Source organism: Triturus cristatus, chromosome 9, assembly GCF_964204655.1.
Source record: "Triturus cristatus chromosome 9, aTriCri1.1, whole genome shotgun sequence".
Taxonomy (NCBI): domain Eukaryota; kingdom Metazoa; phylum Chordata; class Amphibia; order Caudata; family Salamandridae; genus Triturus; species Triturus cristatus.
The window spans coordinates 886,929,052-886,949,562 of NC_140592.1; the positions used below are offsets into that span (position 1 = coordinate 886,929,052).

Sequence of the window (20,511 nt, forward strand, 5' to 3'; positions counted from 1 at the left end):
TGGATGAATTAGACAATTCTCACACACACACTAAAACACATTGGTTTCAAAATAGCAGCACCCACACTTGTAGATTAGCCAAATATTTACTGGAGCTGCCATTTTCTTGTAATTTATTTTGTGTAAACTCCATGGGCAATGTCAAAGGACAGAGTAACCTAGAGATCTCTGAGGAAAACTTCTCGTATGATACAAATAAAGCTGGATAATTTGACAATCATTACTTGGCTAATCAAAGGCCTCTATTCTGCAGCGGATTAACTGGTGGCAGGCCCGTCTCCCCATATGCCCCAGCAAACTCAGAGGTGAATCTAAGTTGAAACACCAGCCTCTCACAGACACACATAGGTGTATTTGAGTTTACAAATTGTATGAATTTGTATGAATTAAAATATATCGCATAGCACAGGTGGACTGGCCACTGTTACGAGAGCATGGTGGCGGAGATTCAGGCATACCTCACTCACTTCTGGCCCCCACACCCCGCCTTTTGCACCGTTATCATTTCCGGGCCTGACAGCTTTGGTCTCTTCAACGGGAGAGCTTGGCTACAAATGGTGGGCGAGGCCACACCTTCCTTTTCTTGTGCGCTACCTCTTCGAACTGACACAACTTTCCCTAGCCTCTGAAATTAGGCTCATGTGAACAACAGTTTAACGGCTTAAGCTTCTCAGCTTCCGCCTGCTACGTGAACGGATAAACAGGCGGTACATATTTGCCTTTTACTCCTGAGCCAAATACCTAAATCCCAGAACGACCCCATATTAAAATGAACCAATTGTTTACGATATCGCCCTATTTACTATTTTTATGCATTTTGTTTGAGTGAAGCCCCAGCCATATTCGGTGTCTGACCTCCACACTAGGTCTGTCAGTATAAGTAGGCAAAAACCCTCAAGATCCTTATATATTCAGGAAACCGAATTTCAGTAAAAAATCTGTGTTTTTGCTTACAGTACGCTGGCACAATCATCATTATACAGTAATAATCTGTTTATGTGTGTATTCACTCCTCATTATACTCTGGTATAGATGGTTGACTTTGTTGCTAAGATGTCGACAAGAAGGCCTACCTTCCATACATCATGTGTTTTAAAAATAAAATCGCCGTGTCAGATTGTCTTCTTATGAATCACACTCCACTGACTCGAGCGAATTTTTAAAGAAACTCCTACCCTATCTTTAAGCACGCATTATGAAGACTCCTGGCCATAATGGAGTAAGTAAGCAATGCTACTGAAGTTCGATCGCACCAGTTTGAGTCTGTGTAAGAAGCATGTCTAGTGGGTCTTAAAATCCCTGGAGCCGCACGTGAGAAGCATGATTTGCCTTTGATGGTGCCCCTTGAGCAGTACTATTCCTGGTCGCAAAGCGCATTAGCGTGGTTCTCTAAGAATCCTGCTTTTCTTGATCACGTGCATTCCTTGCCGCCACACATTTCTTTGTCATTTTTTTATGTCACTTCCTCCCAAAAAATATTGGTCGTGGCCTCTTTCACTCTATATTCTCTAGACAGAATACCTCTGTTTTGTGCTTTATTGCCCAGCAGTGGAGCCATTGACCCTGCCACTACCTCACTTCCCTCCGACACCTAGTGTTGTTGGGCTTTGTACAAAGAAAATAAAAATATCCTGCTCGAATATCAGACTAATAAAGCGATTGCTTATCCTGTAGCACCGAACATTCAAATATCCTTTTGGGAGGAGCTTTTCTGAGTCAGAATACTACCCGAATCCACTGTTGGGTGGTTTTCATTCATTTGCCAATGTTATTCTTCTTCAGGGACGCCTGTGTTTCACAGCCTATTGAAAAATGATCCCTATATATGTTTTTCTTAGAAAAGCAGCTAGCAGCATTTGTATGTTCTGGTTATTGCTGCAGAAGGGGCGTTCCTTCTGCCGTAATGTAGATTCCAGACAAATAATTCTGCAGTGAGCCTTACTTCGTTGATCAACCCTTAGTTACACCTGCACTTAGTAAATATTAGAACATATTTTTTAGGCTTGGCCCACTTAGTTTTAGCCTATCGCCAGCCTTATGCTAAAAAAACACAAACACACACACACACATATGTATATATATATATATATATACACACACACACACATATATGTATATGTATATATGCACACACACACACATATATATATATATATACACACACACACACACAAAGGCTACTGGTTAGCAGAAACTCATTGTGTTCCTTTGAACTAATAAACCGGAGAACAGATTGGTGTGCTACTTTGTTTCATTCCTGTGTAGGACTGATGATCTTTATAGATACTTTGACGCAGCTCCAGCCAACTCGGGCACCAGCATCGTAAGGAGGAGAGCAGTTCACTTGAGTTCTTTTCGTCATACATATCTATATCTCTATCTATATATATCTATATCTATCTATATATATATCTATGTATATATATATATATATATGGCGGTCGCCAGTAGGTAGTTATAGTTAGGACCTATTATCCTAAGGAAATTTGTAACATTCTTTATCCCAATAACTTTGGCGCTGGATGACGAATCTTCGTGAAATTTTTAAAACTGGTGGGGCACTCCGGTCAGCTCCTATCCTGAAAGTTGGGGGTGATTCGTCACGCGGGGACCGAGAAAAAGGAGTGTCCCTTAACGTGTTTTCTCCATGTTATTTCCCATAGGAATATATATATATATATATATATATATATATATATATATATATATATATATATATATATATATATATATATATATATATATATATATATATATATATTTGAGAAACTATCGGCGTATTTTCTCCGACGTTGAAAGAGGAAAGCACACTGGTATCCATTACAAAAGTGCTTTATTACAGACCCCTCAACCCCCCAACAGACACGTTTCGCCTTGCGGCTTTGTCAATGTCCAAAAAAAAAAAAGTATCTCTCTATCTATCTATCTATCTATCTATCTATCTATCTATCTATCTATCTATCTATCTATCTATCTATCTATCTATCTATCTATCTATCTATCTATCTATCTATCTATCTATCTATCTATCTATCTATCTATCTATCTATCTATCTATCTATCCATACATACATACATACATACATACATACATACATATATATATGCATACAGGGTCATTTGGTCAGCTCTCTTCATCCGTGGCCTTTCCAGTGTCATTCACATTTTGCTTCCACCATCACAGGATAATGCATTTAGAAATGGGTCTGCCTACTTCAGCCATTGCTCTCTTTGAATGAGTAACAGAATTTTGCCTGACTACATGTACACATCTCTTTGCTGGCGGCAGGTTAGCCCAGCACCATGTGACTCTGGGCAATAGCTCGCTTAATCTCCCGACGGCCCCCAGCGCCGGGACACCTCTCTGGAGGTAGCTGTGCGCTTTACAAATGCTGGTATTTATTTATTTATTTGAAAAGGAGAGCACATCAGTGCAAGGGCTGGTATTCCTCACTGGACCACTCCTTTACTTTTATATCGCTTATATTTACCAATTTCTTGCATGTTACATATGTTTGCAAAATAAATACACATTGAACAGTGGTCAAGAGCAGGCCCCATTGGCTTTGCAAATGCTTGTTTTTTATGTCATTCAACACATTGTGCAGGTATAGAGGGGTACTGTTTTATTGCAAATGGGGCTAGTTGGGGGTATGCCTGAGTTTGATCGAGGAAGTATTCTTTTACTGGATTGGACAGTAGAGGTATGACAGGAAAGCTGAAGAGTGGGTAATAAAACAAATAGAAATCATGGGAACACTAGCCACTTGTCAGGGTTGCATGAAGGCTAGCGGCTCTTTGATTCACTGGAGTATTGTCATGTACCATTAGCAGCTACTGCATATGCTTATACGAACAGTTGCATTTTTGCCACAACCAATGAGGGATGTTTAGTAAAGGGGGCGTGACTGACTCTGGGAAGGTTGGGCTCATGGTGATGTCATAGGAGATGTCAGATGGCCTATGCCAGGAACTCTGAAGAATTATAGCAGCTGCACAGCTAGGCCAAGTAAAGCCGGGATGCCTTTTTTTAAGTTATTGCAGTCTGCAGACGTTTCAAGGGGTACAACAAGCTATACGCCAGCTGCTCAAGAGTGAAACCATCTCCCTTCCGCTTAGAGTCGATGCTACCGTAGATTTTTACTTGTGTTGCCATTTAAGGGAAGTGGTTGCTTCTGACTTTACATTGGGTTGACTCTTGGTCTTGCTGTGAGGGTTTGAAAGTAGACTCTTTGACCACCAGTGTACCAAGGCGATGGCACTCATACCTAATGCAGGTATTGAACTTTGGGTAATTGCAAGAGGGGTATTTTAGTGAGATGGTCTGGTCTTATAGTTCAGCTTACAGAACCCACGTTTGTATCATGACCCCACATTTGACCCTCTGCACATCCCTTTACCATTTGCTTTCCCCAAGGCTGCTCATGGAACGATTCTTCCTACTTACACTTTTAATTTTAGAAGCAGTTCATATTTTGCAAAGACAGGGGAAAAAAAACTGAGCACTACAATTATGGGTCTTGGCATCAGAGTACAGTAAATACAATTATCCACACATCATACTTAAACATTTATAAAAAGGAAGATACTTGGGTAACAAATAATAGTAATTAAATAGGTGTTAGGGAAATGCCAGCTTTGTCGCAGCACTGTACACATGTATTCACAGTTTTACCACATGGGGAGAGCCTTATAGTGCTATACGTTGGATTGTAGAGAGTGGCGCGTTGCCAGGAGCTGAGTTTTTTCTGGTATTTTGTGATGTTGTACAGTTCAGGCACAAAACAAGCTGAAAGTAGTGCTTTGCACTAGACAGGCGGCCGATACTGTTTCACAGTTTACATTGCCCTTTCTAGAACGTTTTGGTGAACCAGCATGTGTCTTAGGATACAGAACTGATAAAATGACATTTTTGTAAGCTTACGCCCCCAAAACGCCCAAAACAACTGAGTGAGTGGAAAGACCAGGTACATGAAAGTAGAGCATGTAAACAAAAAGCACCAGAGCAGATCCTCTCTCCTTTTGCAAAAACCTAATCTTACAAAGTTGTAGAGACATCTTGACCAGTTCCCCGGCCCACAAAAAAGTCTAATAAGGCCAGCAAGTGGACTGCGTCATGTCCTCAGTCACTTACGGGTGATGGAGAGTACATTTAAGAGTGTAATGGACTATCCCAGAACTCAATGCAAATAGAAGTTGACTGCAGTGTGGAGAAAAAAGGAAGATTCCTGGCAAACTGGTGATTTTAAAGGGCCGATAGGGCTGTGGCAGCCTCAGTCACATAGCTTGAAAGAATGATAACAACCTCTTTGGGAATCTCATGATATCCCTGTAGTCTGGTTTAAGTCTGAATGCAACCTTGTCATGGGAGAGCTGGAATTTCCAGTAGCCGGTAATCCGGTGTCGGAAAGCATGTTGACCTACATGTTGTTGCTTGTGCGTTAGCTTCAAGTAGATTATACAGGCCAAGACATTGACCTTTGTTGTGACCTTCTATCAGAAATACAATAAAAAGTCAATTATTTTTGGTTCACCAAGTTACGCAAAAGGAATACGAAAATTGCATTTAGTTTGGTAATTTCTAGCATGGAAGTCAGTGGTGCATTAATATTCACGTTCTAAAGCTTTTCATCAGGCACATGGCAGCAATTATTGGTTGATATTAGATTGGATGAATGTATGAATGAACACATTCATGTTTTACAGCTAGTACTGTGCAGTGCAGTTTTTAAGCGCTTTGTGGAAAGTCAAAATTGGCACACTAAATGGCCCAAAACTGACCTCTAGCAGTGACCTACAAGTAAGGTAATTCCCTTGAACAGGATCAAACATGGAAAACGGCAGCCTTCCAAGAGAAGCAAAGTGAAGAAACAGAAACAAGAAGGAGCCATTTAAATAGTGGAAAAGTTAAAAATTAATATAAAATTAATTGGTGAAGACACCGAAATAGATAATATATGTAGGGTCATTGCCGGTGAAAAGTGAATTTGCTCAGGGAACAAAGAAGGGGGGAAGGAGGGGTGCAGTGGGTCATCACTGGACTATCACGGGGACTCCGAGACAAGATGAAAGGTTATCAGAGCAATACTTTGCAGTGACAAGAAGAGGGCATTATTCACACAGCCATTACACTCATTATAGAGCCATCAGGGCCAGGATCCCTGTTTATCTTGCAGGTAAGCTCACCATCTAGGGGTTCTCAGCAGACCCAAAACCAGGTGACCATCAGACTGCAGAAGTGTAAAGAAGAAAAAAAAGACAGTGCGCCTTTTTCATCTATACTCCCAGGATCTGAAATAACATTTCCATGTCCCATCAGCACCATCCCAACATTGCTCCAATTTAGGAAAGAGTTGAAGGCCCACCTCTTTGAAGAACATAACATCTCAGTGCATTAATTGCCGACAACACAGCTTCCTCTCTTATTATTTGTTGACTTATGCTTGTCTATGACCATGCACAGTGCTCTGCCGCATTGTGGCCAGGCTCCAGCTATAGGAATGCCATATACATACATACATACATACATACATACATACATACATACATACAAACTGTTAGTTGTCCCAGCCTTGAGGTCTAGTTTTTTGAAGGGTTAGCTACTAATGTCTTGAGTAAATATATAATGTTAGAAGTCCAGTGCAAGCTTGAATCCTACATGTTGAAATGCTTTTCTGTTTGTTAATGTATCTTGTGTGTAAGTTGTTGAGGCATTCAGACGGACCTTTTGTTGTTTTTCTCTCTCTTGTCCTGAAGAAGCAGAGGCTCACAATGTGGAAGCGGCAATCACAGACGAGGACGAGAACCTGGCGATCTCAGAGTCAGGTGGCATCGGCGGGGGCCGAGACCCCGATCTACTAACCTGTGGACAGTGTCAGATGAACTTCCATCTGGGGGACATCTTGGTTTTTATAGAGCACAAGAAGAAACAGTGCAACCTCGCCAGCGGCATCTGCTACGAAAAGAGCCTGGATAAGAGCAGTCCACCCCCCTCGTCGCGCGCAGAGCTCAGGAAAGTGAAAGAGCCCGTGGAGATCGGGATCCAAGTCACACCCGATGAGGAAGACCGTCTTCACACACCTCCAAAAGGAATTTGCCCGAAGCAGGAGCACATTGCAGGTATGTTTCAAACGTCATAGATAGCAAAAATGGTTACATTAATCACCACCATCTTTGATTTTTACTTTTTACAGGAGGTTACATTTGTGTGTAAATGTTTAGCACCAGTTGTATAACAAGACTTCTGCCTGGGCTAGAGCAGGCTAAATGATCAAGAACAATTTCTTATTATGTAAAGGAAGGAGCTACGGTCTAGTAGTTTTATTGATGAATTTGTGAACTCAAACAAAGAGGTTGGATAGGGAGTCACAATAATGTAGCCAAAATATCATTCTGCAACAATATCGACTCCACGTTATCTAGTACCACTCTATCATCAAGGTAAGTAGATAAGGAGTTAAGAATAGTAAATCTATACTTGCCTTTATATGCTTACTTTAACAATACAAAGAGGGTGTATACGGTGGTGTTGATATTTTTATCGGACAATGTTTTAAGCATGATATTGTGAGATACATCCAGCTAGAAGCTACGCAATCACAGACAAGCCCCTCCATCACCCATTGCCTCATTTTGTCTGTTGTAACTCGGGGTTGTCCATCCTGTAAGATTCTTGATCAAAAGCAGACAGGCGTTACACGAAGGGCAATACTAGATAGCTTCCAAGGGTGCTATCAGCTGTGGGTGCCAGATCACACCACGAAGCATCACATATTAGATAATTGAATGGGGTTAGGGGGAGTGACAACATATTAAGCTGGCCAAGATGCCAACCATTCTAGCAATAATCCAAGTCAGTGGGTCCCTTTCCTTTGAACCCTCGTCCCCTACACTGCAGAGCCAATGCTGATATTACTGTGGGTACTGCGAGTCGGGATGTAGCGAAGCATGCATTTCATAGCGGATCCTGACCTGCGTCCCTGACCTTCCTTTACCAATACTTTTTCAGTTTTCATTTTTATGCAGAGCCGGCTTTGGCGCTGGTGGCACCTGGTGCAACAATCACTGTTGGTGCCTCCACACCCCATGACCTCCTTCTCCGATTCTCTCACTACTACCGGGCAAAAGTGCCCCTCATCTCTCCCATTATAAGTCATTGCTAAACACAGCGCCCCCCTGAGGTCAGCGCCCCTCTCCACAGGTCAGCACCCAGTGCGGCGGCACCGGTCGCACCGCCCTAAAGCCGGCCCTGTTGCTCACGTTGGTCTGAAACATCTGGATGGACATTCCAAACATTCATTGCTGTGCATGCCTTTTGGCCCTTGTGTACTCCCAGGCAAAGCAGTATAACGTGACAGCTACTTGCTTTTGCATTAAGCTATGAGCTTCACGAATTAGTTAGTACAAGAAAGATTTTATTTCTAGACAACAAGTTCTGCCTCATTTTGTGGCAGTCGTAACTCAAAAGGAGAATCTATACTCAGCCTTTGGGTTGGACATTATTCATTTATTTTTATATAACAATTCATTCACTTCTTTATTTTAGCTTAATAACTTTATTAAAATGTGGGACTACAATCCAACTCTGTGTATCATTTTGTCAATCTCTGAGGGGTGAAATGCTGTGCTACCCCAGTGGAATACGAATCTGTGGTCTGCAGGTTGCACACTTATATATGCAGCAGTTGCTTTAACTCACTGAGCTGTCTGTCCATTTCTGCCACAATAAATCTCATATACACAGTAGTTTCCTCTGCAGCGCACATTTGTTCTTTACCTCTGAAATATTGGCATATATACTTTGTATCAACCCACTTGCAATATTGTCACTGTACCTTCCTCCCATTTTACAGGTTTCCACCACTTCACTGATAGGAAATTTCGGTTTACCCACAAACATGTACCCAAAATTGATGCTTTCTACTACATAACTTATTTTATTTTAGTTTACCTTTTAGTTAACTTTAATTTGCATTTTTCATGAACGGTAACAGTCAAAAAGTGTGCTCTATGTTAACAGGAAACCTGCACGAGGGATTTTCCAAATTAAAAAAAGAGTGTTTCACTTTCGTTTTAATTTCTTTGTGGTGCCACAAAAATAATAATTGAAACTCGTTGTGTCAGTCGCTTGAAATATTCAGCATCTAACGCAGATTTAGTTAGTTAACTGCTGACTTTAGGGTGGGTAGTGATTAGGTGGTTGTTCCCATCCACCCTTTGACTACTGCACGTCATGTCCCCTAAGAATTTAGAGGAAACTGCAACTGTTTTGCTTGTATTGAAACTACACCCAATCTGGATTTGTCATTTGCTTATAAAATTAGTATGTGACACATTTTACATGTATGTGACATCTGGATGCAAGAAACCGCGGGCATAGGGCTGGGGGTGGGGGTTGGCATAGGTTTGCTCTGCAGAGCAGAACCCTGGATAGAAGCGTCAGTTTATCGCCTCAGGCCATTACACTCCCCTGTGTAGGCATCTGGTAAATGATGTCATAACAGTCCTCCAATCCCAAGCAGTCATCATCAGACAAAGAAACAGGCTGAAATGCCTGTTGATGGGAGTGGTTACAGATGCAAGGCTGGCTGGGGAGAACTGTTTTTTCTCTGCGCTGGTTAGTTACCCCTGTATACAGGGAAGTTGACTGCCTGGTACTAACTTGTCTTGTGGCTAGACTAGTTAAAAAGCTAAAGATTTCGAACGGGAGGCCCGTGAGAAAGCAACGCTTGGACTCACTTCTGGGCATTAACCATACTGCACGATTATTAAATTAAACACTTATTTCAGAAGGAGGGCAGAGGAACATTTTAACTTAACTTGCTTCTTAGATTTTGAAACATTTGGCTCTAGTTAAGCAACTAAACCTCAGGAATTAGTTTAAAACTTCTCTGGCAGGAACCCTCTACTGTGCTGTTGAGACATAGCAATTTAAAAGTTTCTTAGGTGTCCAAACCAAATACGACGCTTAAAAATTGAAGTGTTAAGGAAGGTTGTACTACATCACTAGACGGCATGTGGTCTTTCCACAGTTTTGTCTCTTGCTTTTGGTTACTTTTCATATGAGTGGGGGAATGTCTCTATAAGGTGTCTGCTTCTGTGCGGTATGTTGCTTGTGCCTCTGATTACTGCCCAAAAAAGACTAAGGCAGATTCTAAGATACAGAGAAAAAACTATTCCATTTAATGATTGTCAAATGAACAATGAACCTACCACTACACCGTAAGGACAGCATAGGAAATTAATTCGATCCATTTGTATTATGGTTTGCTGTGTGTGAAGAGAATTGCCTGAATAGGCATGACATTTTACACCTGGTCTCTGTATACAAGATGCTTCCAAATATATGTGTGCCTCATGAACACATGCACTGCAGAAGCAGACCCCACTAGGGTTTAGTTGGACTTTATGGATAATTCAAATCTTGAAAAAAACAAAGCATCTTTCAAACCTTTAAAGTTACTATAACATTTCTTCAGATCCTCCCATCAGAGAAGAATGATTGCACCTTCCCTCTCTATCCCAAGGGTTGGGAAACTCTGTTAAATGCTGTACTCAGACATCCTACCCAAATAGATGCATGCTGTACAATGTAAGCTCCAGCCAGCTTTTTGTTTGAGACTGTAATAATTACCACAAACGTGGCCTCCTCAATTTTATCACAATAGTGCCTTCTGTGCTGCTCATACTGTGAGATGATCACAATGTCGGCTTCAGTGACACCACAATCTGTTCACCTCCAGACGGCAAAACTGAAGTTTTCTTCAAACTGCAAATGGAACTCTTTCGGTGGCCTTCCACAATGTTCTTTTACACCCTCGATAAAGTCATAAATGTTACCATATGCATCCTTCCTACCCCTTCACCATCCTACCCCTCATCACTAGCACCAGACTGGATGGCTACCTGCCAAGCATCGTGCCCAATATTAACTCCTCCTCCTTGCATGCTACCTGCCAAGCATCCAGCCCAGTATGAACGCCTCATCTTGCGTGCTACCTGCCAAGCATCCAGCCCAATATGCACTCATCATCCTTGCGTCGTACCTGCCTTGCATCGAGCCCAATATGGACTCCTCATCCTTGGGTGCTACCTTCCAAGCATCGAGCTCAATATGAACTCCTCATCCTTGCATTATTCCTGCCTAGCATTGAGCCCAATATGGACTCCTCATCCTTGCATGCTACCTGCCAAGCATCCAGCCCAATATGAACTCCTCATCCTTGTGTCATACCTGCCTAGCATTGAGCCCAATATGAACTCCTCATCCTTGGGTGATACCTTCCAAGCATCGAGTCCAATATGAACTCCTCATCCTTGTGTTATACCTGCCTAGCATTGAGCTCAATATGGACTCCTCATCCTTGCATGCTACCTGCCAAGCATCCAGCCCAATATGAACTCCTCAGCCTTGTGTCATACCTGCCTAGTATCGAGCCCAATATGGAGACTCCTCATTCTTGCGAGCCACCTGCCAAGCTTCCAGCCCAATATGAACTCCTCATCCTTGTGTCATATCTAGCATCGAGCCCAATATGGACTCCTCATTCTTGCGTGCCACCTGCCAAGCATCAAGCCCAATATGGACTCCTCCTCCTTGCATGCTACCTTCCAAGCTTCGAGCCCAATATGAACTCCTCATCCTTGCATCATACTTGCCAAGCATCGAGCCCAATATGAACTCCTCATCCTTGCGTGCCACCGGCCAAGCATCGAGTCCAATAGGAACTCCTCATCCTTGCGTCATACCTGCCAAGCATCGAGCCCAATATGAACGCCTCATCCTTGCGTGTTACATGTCAAGGATCGAGCCCAATATGAACTCCTAATCCTTGCATGCTACATGCCAAGCATTGGGCCCAATGTGAACTCCTCATCCTTGCGTCATACCTGCCAAACATCGAGCCCAATGTGAACGCCTCATCCTTGCGTGCTACATGTCAAGCATCGAGCCCAATATGAACACTTCATCCTTGCATGCTACATGTCAAGCATCAAGCCCAATATGAACGCCTCATCCTTGCGTGCTACATGCCAAGCATTGAGCCCAATATGAACTCCTCATCCTTGTGTGCTACATGCCAAGCATTGGGCCCAATGTGAACACCTCATCCTTGCGTGCTATCTGCCAAGCCTCAAGCCCAATATGACCTCCTCATCCTTGCATAAATGATCTTCAACAGCTGCATCCTCCAAACCATCATTTGTGGAGTTCCTCTCTTGGTAATGTTCACTACTTGTGTGCTACCTTCTGCTGATCATCGACTCCTAGCTGTAAAACGTCATACTGTTCCTCGTGTTTTACACTGAGTACACCTAGAAGGCATCTGGCACAGGACCTTTAAGAACTGCAGGACATTCCCTCCATACCTGCATAGCAGGTTGAAGTAAAAACCTGCTTCCACCACTTGGAGGGCCACCAACAAAGACTGGGAAGTTGCTCTCTCACCCTTCTGACCACCCACACCCGAGTCTACTAAAAGGAACTGTGCAGTCATTTGATGTATCCGTGTAGAACTGCTCACGGCCAGCACTCACCATATTTCCACATTATTTTCGTTGACTGTAAATAATGTAAAAAGTGTAATCAGTTCTACATTTAGCACTGTCTATATATCTGGTAGCATCTATCAGCCCAAAAATATACCATCTCAGCCTCACACTGACAGCGCTACCGCCCTATAGAGTGACCAGCACAGGCACGCTTCCAGGTCTGACCTCTTCACCTACAAAACATTATCAGGTGTGTCAGTCTGATTAGTTTGATGGAGCAGACCAAGACAACACCACTCAGAATGCATTAGGGAGACACGCAGAAGCCTGGGATTGCAAACTGTGCCCTTGATGACATAGAGGAAGGTGGGCACCTTCCTGGCCTACAACCTGAAATGCTAGGAAAAGACTATTATTCCAGTTGATGCCCCTCAACTCAATAAATTCAAATTCAGCTCAAAAACAAAATCCGCATAAATACACAAATACAAAAAATGCACAGAGGAGGGATTTGTTGTCTTCCCTAATGGGTCGCCTTAAAATAAAAGAACATGGAAATAATTTCTCAAAAAGCCACTATGGTGATCGACCAAGCCCTGTCAGTTGCACCGTTTGCTACTTTGGGCAAGAAAAAGCCAAATCTGTGTCGAGTGCAAAAGGTATTTCCCAGATAGAGTCGGTAAATCACTGTTGTTAAATTCCTTTAATAAAAGCAACTAAATATAATTTGATAAAAGGAGAAATTAATCCGTAGGCAGCTCTTTTTGGGGAGGAGGGCGTTGTGGGGTTTAATAATCCGACAGTCAGCCTATTCTTTTTTCTGTCGGCTTGTACTGAAAAATATTCTTAGCCTTCACTTCTGAGACAGGAAGATTGAGCGTCTTTATTCTCTAAGAAATATGCAAAATAATCCCTTAAAAGTAAAGCGAGATATGTTTGTTCAAAGCTTTTAAAATGTTATTTTAATCAAAGGCACAAAAAACACTTTACATGCTGTGTCAGCTGAAAGGGAACATTACATTAACAAATCGGGCCTTTTTCTTTCCCTTACTTGGCATCAAAACTTTTTTTTTTATTATTATTTAATAAAACGGCAGATGAAAGAACAAAACGTCAGTGGCTCAGATGTAAAATGCAATTCAATGTGTTGGAAGCATTAATTATTTTTGGCTTAATTGAATTCTTAGGACTGCAGCGGGTGCATTTTTATGGAGGAGCCATGTTTGTTGTCTCTCTCTGTGTAGATGAAGAGTAAAAGGGAATTGAGATAACTTTCGGTTTATTTATTATCAAATAGAGCTCTCAATTGAAGCGTAAGCGCACTTTTCAAAGATGACAAGGCCTTTGTGCTGCAAAGCACAGCCAGAAATGGGCCGCGTCAGCCCTCTGAGATCTCTTCTCAGGCCTCCTGCGCTACCTTGCGGTCTTTCGCCAAGGCGGCTGCGCAGTCTCTTGTTGAGAGTGTATTTGTGAGTCTAGCTCCTCAACTTTATATCATTTCATGCGAGAGGTCTTTCGCTAGGGGGTGGGTGGAGGGCGAGGTGTGAAGGGGGGGATTGGTGGGAAGGGCAGGGCCACAAGGGCTTTTTCTTCCATCCTGTTGAGCACTTTCTACTGCCCATGCCTTCATTTCTTTTCAATCATGGTATTTACCTAGCACTTTTATCCTAAGCGCGGCACGTAATGAAACAGCGGCAAGTACTTAAATGGATTAACATGAAAGAGAAACATAACGAAAAGGGCCACTGAAGGGGAAAGAATTTCAAATGCCCGCTCGTGCCCTTTCTTAGCAATGTGGAACAAGGCATAAAGAAAGAGTGTGCCATGGCCGTCGCATATGGTAAGAAGACCCATAAGGTGGAGGAAAGGTGGCCTGGTGACATTGAAAGAACCAGAGCGCGCCGAGCGCGAGAGGCGGTGAAGAGTGATCAGGGTGGGCAGTTAGGAACAGTGGGAAGTGTGAAAATAAAAGTGAACCAAGTTGATGGGTTTAAAGGGTGATACGGGTAAAGTAAGAAAGGCCATTTGGAGTCTGGACAACAGAGTAAAGGATGAACCGATGCAGGACAAAAACATGGTTAGGTAGACCACTGAGATGGAGTAGGGGCTATCACTGTAGAATGGACCGAAGTTAGAAGGACCAAATAACACATTGGAATGACCAATCTTCCCTTGGGAAGTTAGAGTGAACCTCTCCCTCGTCATCCCCCCAACCACCGGCCCCTAAGTCAACACAAGTGGTGCAAGGGCCTGGTGCAGCATACCGTACAGGCAAATTGTTACAGATGATCTAGTGATCTGCTCACCTCTTTAAAGGAAAATCAGTTGTTCAACACCTCAACCCTGAGACCAGAATGTTGATTTTCTAGAAGACCCAAATGAGATCTAGTGCCCTTCTAGGCACCCACTGGTTCATTTAATATAGTCTCTCTCTCTCTCTCTCTCTCTCTCTGCTGCGCCAACAAGAGTTCACAGTTTCTTTCAATATCTTCTCTTTATGCTTCTTTCGCGAGAAATCTGGTTTGAGTTCCTGGACCTTCTTTCACTTGCATTCAATGTCATAGTAGAAAACTAGCTCAAAAATACTATTTTTTTAAACCTGAAACAAGCTATCCTTGGTCCTTATCAAACTGCAGGATGGTTCAATAAAAACTCCAGTAGATATGTAATTCGTTCCAAAATATAATTATGAAAGAGCATTCAGTACACTTTAAACATTTTAGGAGCTTAAATCACCCTTATTTTGTAAACAGTTAAGGAAATCTGTATTTGTTTTATTTTATTTGAGGGTATGCCGCTCACTAAAAAGGACAAAGTGTAACGATGCTGAACAGCGGATTGGTGCTCAAAGTCTAACCATTCTCTGTTTAGGTCTCAAGTTCGCAATGTGGAAATAGCGCCAGCATAGCTTTCAGCCCACCCGAAGAGAACTCTGAGGCAGCGCTTGGAAGCCCGCTCACAAATTTTGCAAGGAAACTGGGGAACTGAGACATAAAACGCTACTAAGTACTCGAACGAATTTTTAGAAGATGGCACGGCATCAGTTTGTTGTGGGAACACAGTGACCGTTTTGAGAAGCTGCGATAATTATTAAATCAAAGTTGCAGTCATAGGAAAGAAAGGTGGCCTTCAACACGAGAAATATTTGCAAACTGCACTCCGAAATTTGCTGTATCACCTGATGAAGAGTGACTGGGTGGGATTAAGGGGATCAATAGAGGAAGCATGTCCCATAAGAAGAATATGTTTATCCTGTGATGAAAGTAGTTATATTATTACTTGGACTGCAAATGTGCATTACTACTGAATGGTTTCAAAATTCACACTATTAGAACATTGTCATTGTTGACTGTTAACTTTAATAGTAAGCTCTACCTCCTCAGCTGATGAGTCCACATGTGTGTATGTATATAATTCAGTTATTCAGCCTCTCATGTTCTCACTTACACCTTCCACAATATTGAGGATTGGAGTTAAGTGAACATGCTCGGTGTGAAAGCCAAGGTAAAGGTAGTACCTTAACTTGGAAATGTCATGCCTTTTACGTTGTGTCCACAGTTACACCCCTGCCAACTTTATCCATCCATCCATCATCCACCTCTACCTACCTACCTACCTACCTACCTAACTAACCAACTAACTAACTAACTAACTAACTAACTAACTAACTAACTAACTAACTATCTATCTATCTATCTATCTAGCCAGCCACACACACACTTGCATATATATATTTTTTGCTGGCACTGACTGATGTCACTGTCACCACCATACACTTCCACGAAGTAAAACAGCCGAATAATGTTTTTCAAATTAAGACGAGTTAAATCTGCATATGTGAGGCCTCTGATTGGGATGTGGCTCGGATAACCCTTATTTTAAATCATGACAGCTAATTATTGCTCCTGTCTTCCGTGAGGCATTTATGTACAGTGCACTGTGCCATTATGGACATTATGCAGCCATGTTAAATACAGGACTCAGACATCCATCATGGCACCTCGGGATAGCTTGCAAGAGGACAAAAAACGAGAGCGCCTTCCACGGCTAAAAGCTCCTCGTGCGATTGCCAGGGATGTCAGTCAGGCTGGGAGCAGGTGTTCTGCACTCTGTTGAGCTTGGCACATGACGCTGGAAACCGTCAACATTGGCTGCGCCTCTCTGTAGGAAGCCTGCAGTGGCACCTGATGTCACCAACGCGAGGGGTATTATATACCGCGGACTGTAATTACAGGACTGATAATTTACTAACAAGTGGGAGGGAGAGGGATAGTGGGGGGCGGGGGGCAGCAATAAAACTTAGAGAGCATGGAATGAGCCATGGAGAGAGGGAGAATTGAGACAAATATTTCAGTGTGTAATGGTATGAGTTGTGCACATTGGTTGTGTGTAAAACCACTTTAACTGATACAGTGAGTTCACGAGGAATACGTTAGGGGTGTTCAAAGCTTTATTTTCCGCCAGCGAAGTTCTGCAAAGTTAACAATATTTTCCCTTCTCAAATATTACAAAGACCCCCGGTTTTCTGATCTTTGCCCAAGCAAAGTTTTTTTCCCCATAACAAGACATTCTTTTCACTGAACAGTGAGATGATGTTTTACTTCAGTTAAATGTAGGGAAGCTGGAAAATATACCCTGGGTTTTTTTCCTGCACGTTTATATTTTGCAGAGTTCACAGAGTGGCAAATGCCAGCAGTTTTTTTTATATGTAGTTTTCCTTTTGTAGAGTCTTTCTGTGGACAGGTGGCAAAGGGGGACATTTACATACTTACACGAAGTTGTAAATATTTTCCACAGAACTGTACAAAGGTTGCAAGTAAAAGCTTTGTACATTGGCTTATACTTTAGCAATACTCGCCATCTGTGGTGCACCATATTTTTTCCCTGGCCTTTGTTTGTTAAGGCACATTTCTTCTACTTTAACTGCCACAGGTTCTGGCAGCAATGGAGGGCTTACACTACTCTCTCTACACTTGGTTCAGTAGCTGCTATGTAGAGACAAAAGAAGGACAACCCACGCATCTTTAACAATAACTCTAAACCTTGCAACCATTCCATCTGCTTCAGCCACCCCATGGCTTTATTCCTGCTTATTGTTTGAGACCGCAAACTATGAAGCTCCTGTACAGACCTGTATCTAATTTTCCAAAGCTCTGGAGATGTGATTTATCACATTCAGGTACAGCAAACCCAAATGACAATGGAAGAATTTTCTGAGTGGATGTGCATGCTCTGCTGCTGTTGCTAAAGCTGCATAATACCTTTTCATACTTACCATAAAACAATGGGATGTGATGTATTCTTTTCATGGTAGTGTGTTGTTATGTTGACTGTGCCTGTGGTTAATTTATTGCTTACTACCTTTGAAATGGTCAAAGATTCTGTCCTTGCCTTGACCTTGCCAGTTTTACCAGCTGGGGGGATGTTGCCTTTAAGTATGGGAAATTCACTTTTTAAAACTTAAGAAAACGTGAAATGCTGGGGATATCCTGGCTAATGTGGGGTTTTTGGGCCTAAGACTACAATTTATAGTGATGTTAGTCTCGACTAGTTTAGCAGATGTTTCTCCTACACACGCTGGCCTACATCACTTAGGCATATTTGGATGAGGAAGAACACACTACCCTTAAATGCAAATGAAGGTTGGTGATGATACTAACACATTTAACTTGTGTGACATTGCAGTTTGCACAATTTCCACATTATGTGAGCGGGCAAAGATATCCAAAAAGTTCAACTTTGCTGAATAACTCATGAGATGGAATTGACAGTTTTCGTGTAATAAAGGCTGTCCCCAATAGCCAGTTCCATGGGAACATTGTGAAATACCATTTTGAAAGAAATGTATTTAAAAACGACTTGTCGCTAAAGGTTGATAATAAGTGGTGTAAAAAAATACTCCCAAAATAGTAATGAAAACACTGAAAGCTTGTCCAGATTGGCAATGCCTTCTTCGTTAGTGACACCTGCAGTAGATATCAATCTATATGTGCTTGTACGCAAAGGTGAAATGTGAGTTACGGCCTGACACTGTGGAGGTCTGTGACTTGTGATCTCATCTCGTTTTTCCAGTAGACCAAAAATTATTTGATCCTTGCCACATATGTTGATTTAAAAAATGTCCAACATTCCTTAAACTCCCAACATTTCTTCCTTATGAAGGCGATACTTGGGTGACATCATAGGGATGATACCTTTCACACTCTCTTGTTGGTAGGATCATATGTTACACTTTACAATAGCACTGAAATGACATTGTACACTTAATGACATCACAGTTGACCTTCATCTCACGTATGGCATCTATCTATGCCTATATCACATCTTAGTTTTAATGTCCACAGCTTTGCTTCTGCCTTTGTCAAACCAGGTACAGGAAGAACAGTTCTGCCATAGACCTCTAGCATGTAGACACCCCATCAACAGGCAATGACTAAAAACATTATTATTCCATTCAACGTTTATTTTACTTCCCGCCATCAAATATGACAATGTATTTTCATTTTATATTAAGTAACATATAGTTTACTGTAAGGTGAAACAAGCAGTATCATGTGATTCCTTTTTACTGTTGCAGTTCTATCCGTTCTATCCTTCAAATCTTGAGTTGTACGGCTGCAGAACCACTTAAGTGATTTTTTTACTGTCTTTTTCACTAGATAGAGAAGTCTTTTTGAAACTATAACGGTCGTTTTAGTCTTTGAGCAGTTAGATGTTATGTGGTGTGCAGTGTTCTACCATACAGGCATGTTTAATCATTGTAAACAGAAATCCATATTGTTATGTATAAGGACAAATAACATGACCCACCCGTTGTGCTGTGGGCTCAACTATGATCAGAACCCAGGTAGAAAATATAAAGTAGTACATCAAGTACAATGCAGTCCAAAAAATCTATTAATTGCAAAATGGCGCCTGTACAAATCCCTCTCAAGGAATCGGTAGTGTTATCTTAGTTGTATGTCACAGTATCGACTGCAGAAATGACATTCTACAGGCTTACAGAGTAAGTATGTATTGGTACGCATAGTTTTACTATTTTTAACATCACATAATTGTAGATTGAACATATACACACACATGTAGACATACATATGTATAGGTGTGTGCAGTTAAGCATAGTAAATCTATACATACCTATATATAGTTATTTTTCGACATTTTGATCATCACTAGTTTTACTGTGGTATGTTTGTAGCACAATATTTGAAATCTGATATTCCAGTGCCATGCCATTATCTTGGCTTCCTATACAACGATGATGCGTCTACGTATGAGACAATAGGTGTGCACCATGGCCAATATACACTATAGGAATACATACAATAATGAAATAACTTGTAGACAGCTACAGTGAGTAATGCGCCCCACATCACACTCATTCGTATGAACTGGAGTCAGCACGGAGAAATTAACATTTAATGCCATCAGTAGATAAAAACAAAAGTACCCGTGAACAAATGTTCATTCCGAAGTCCCAGTGTCAGAAACCTGAGGTTTTAAATGACGACACAGATCATCAGTGCCCGGTAAGCATCAGACCTCTGAGTGAAAGGTCAGGAGAGCAGAGGGCCTGCGTAGCTGATGATTTGTTTGTGTTGTTGTTGCCGGTGAAGTTATTGCTGCACTCTCAGGGAGTGTGTTGTCCTTCTTAACGGCTTCACAAACCGTTAGCCGGCGGTTCCCTCCCAGCCCTGGGAATGCGGAAGGCGCGTCCGCGCGCCTGATTTACGCTCTGCGTAGCAGGTGAGATTCCTTAACGGACGCCGTGCCTCCTTCCCTTCAGAGACTGCGGTTTGTGAGGTTTAAGGGAGAGGGGTTTCTTTGTGACGGCCATAACATTGCCTGAAGTATGTTTGTATTTTTGTTTGGTAGCTCGCCGTGTTATGAGTATACTAGGACTCACGAATGCTTTGTGGCATATTCAGAATATCTGTGCCCACTGAATGTGCCTCTTATGTGTACACCCTATTCAAACACATTGAAAGCATTTTTTTAATATAACGATTTAGAAAAGCA

The 20,511-nt window shown here is 42.0% G+C and overlaps 1 protein-coding gene across 4 annotated transcripts in view; it reads left to right on the forward strand.

Moving 5' to 3' along the window:
* BCL11B (BCL11 transcription factor B) overlaps positions 1-20,511 on the forward strand; it is a 161,215-nt gene that overhangs the window by 13,028 nt on the left and 127,676 nt on the right. For 3 of the 4 annotated variants that reach the window (XM_085626431.1, XM_085626429.1, XM_085626432.1), the window contains exon 2: positions 6,757-7,119. In XM_085626431.1, coding sequence (XP_085482557.1) covers positions 6,757-7,119 — 363 coding nt within the window. The remainder of the gene's footprint in view (positions 1-6,756; positions 7,120-20,511) is intronic. The other variant, XM_085626430.1, reaches the window with a different exon arrangement.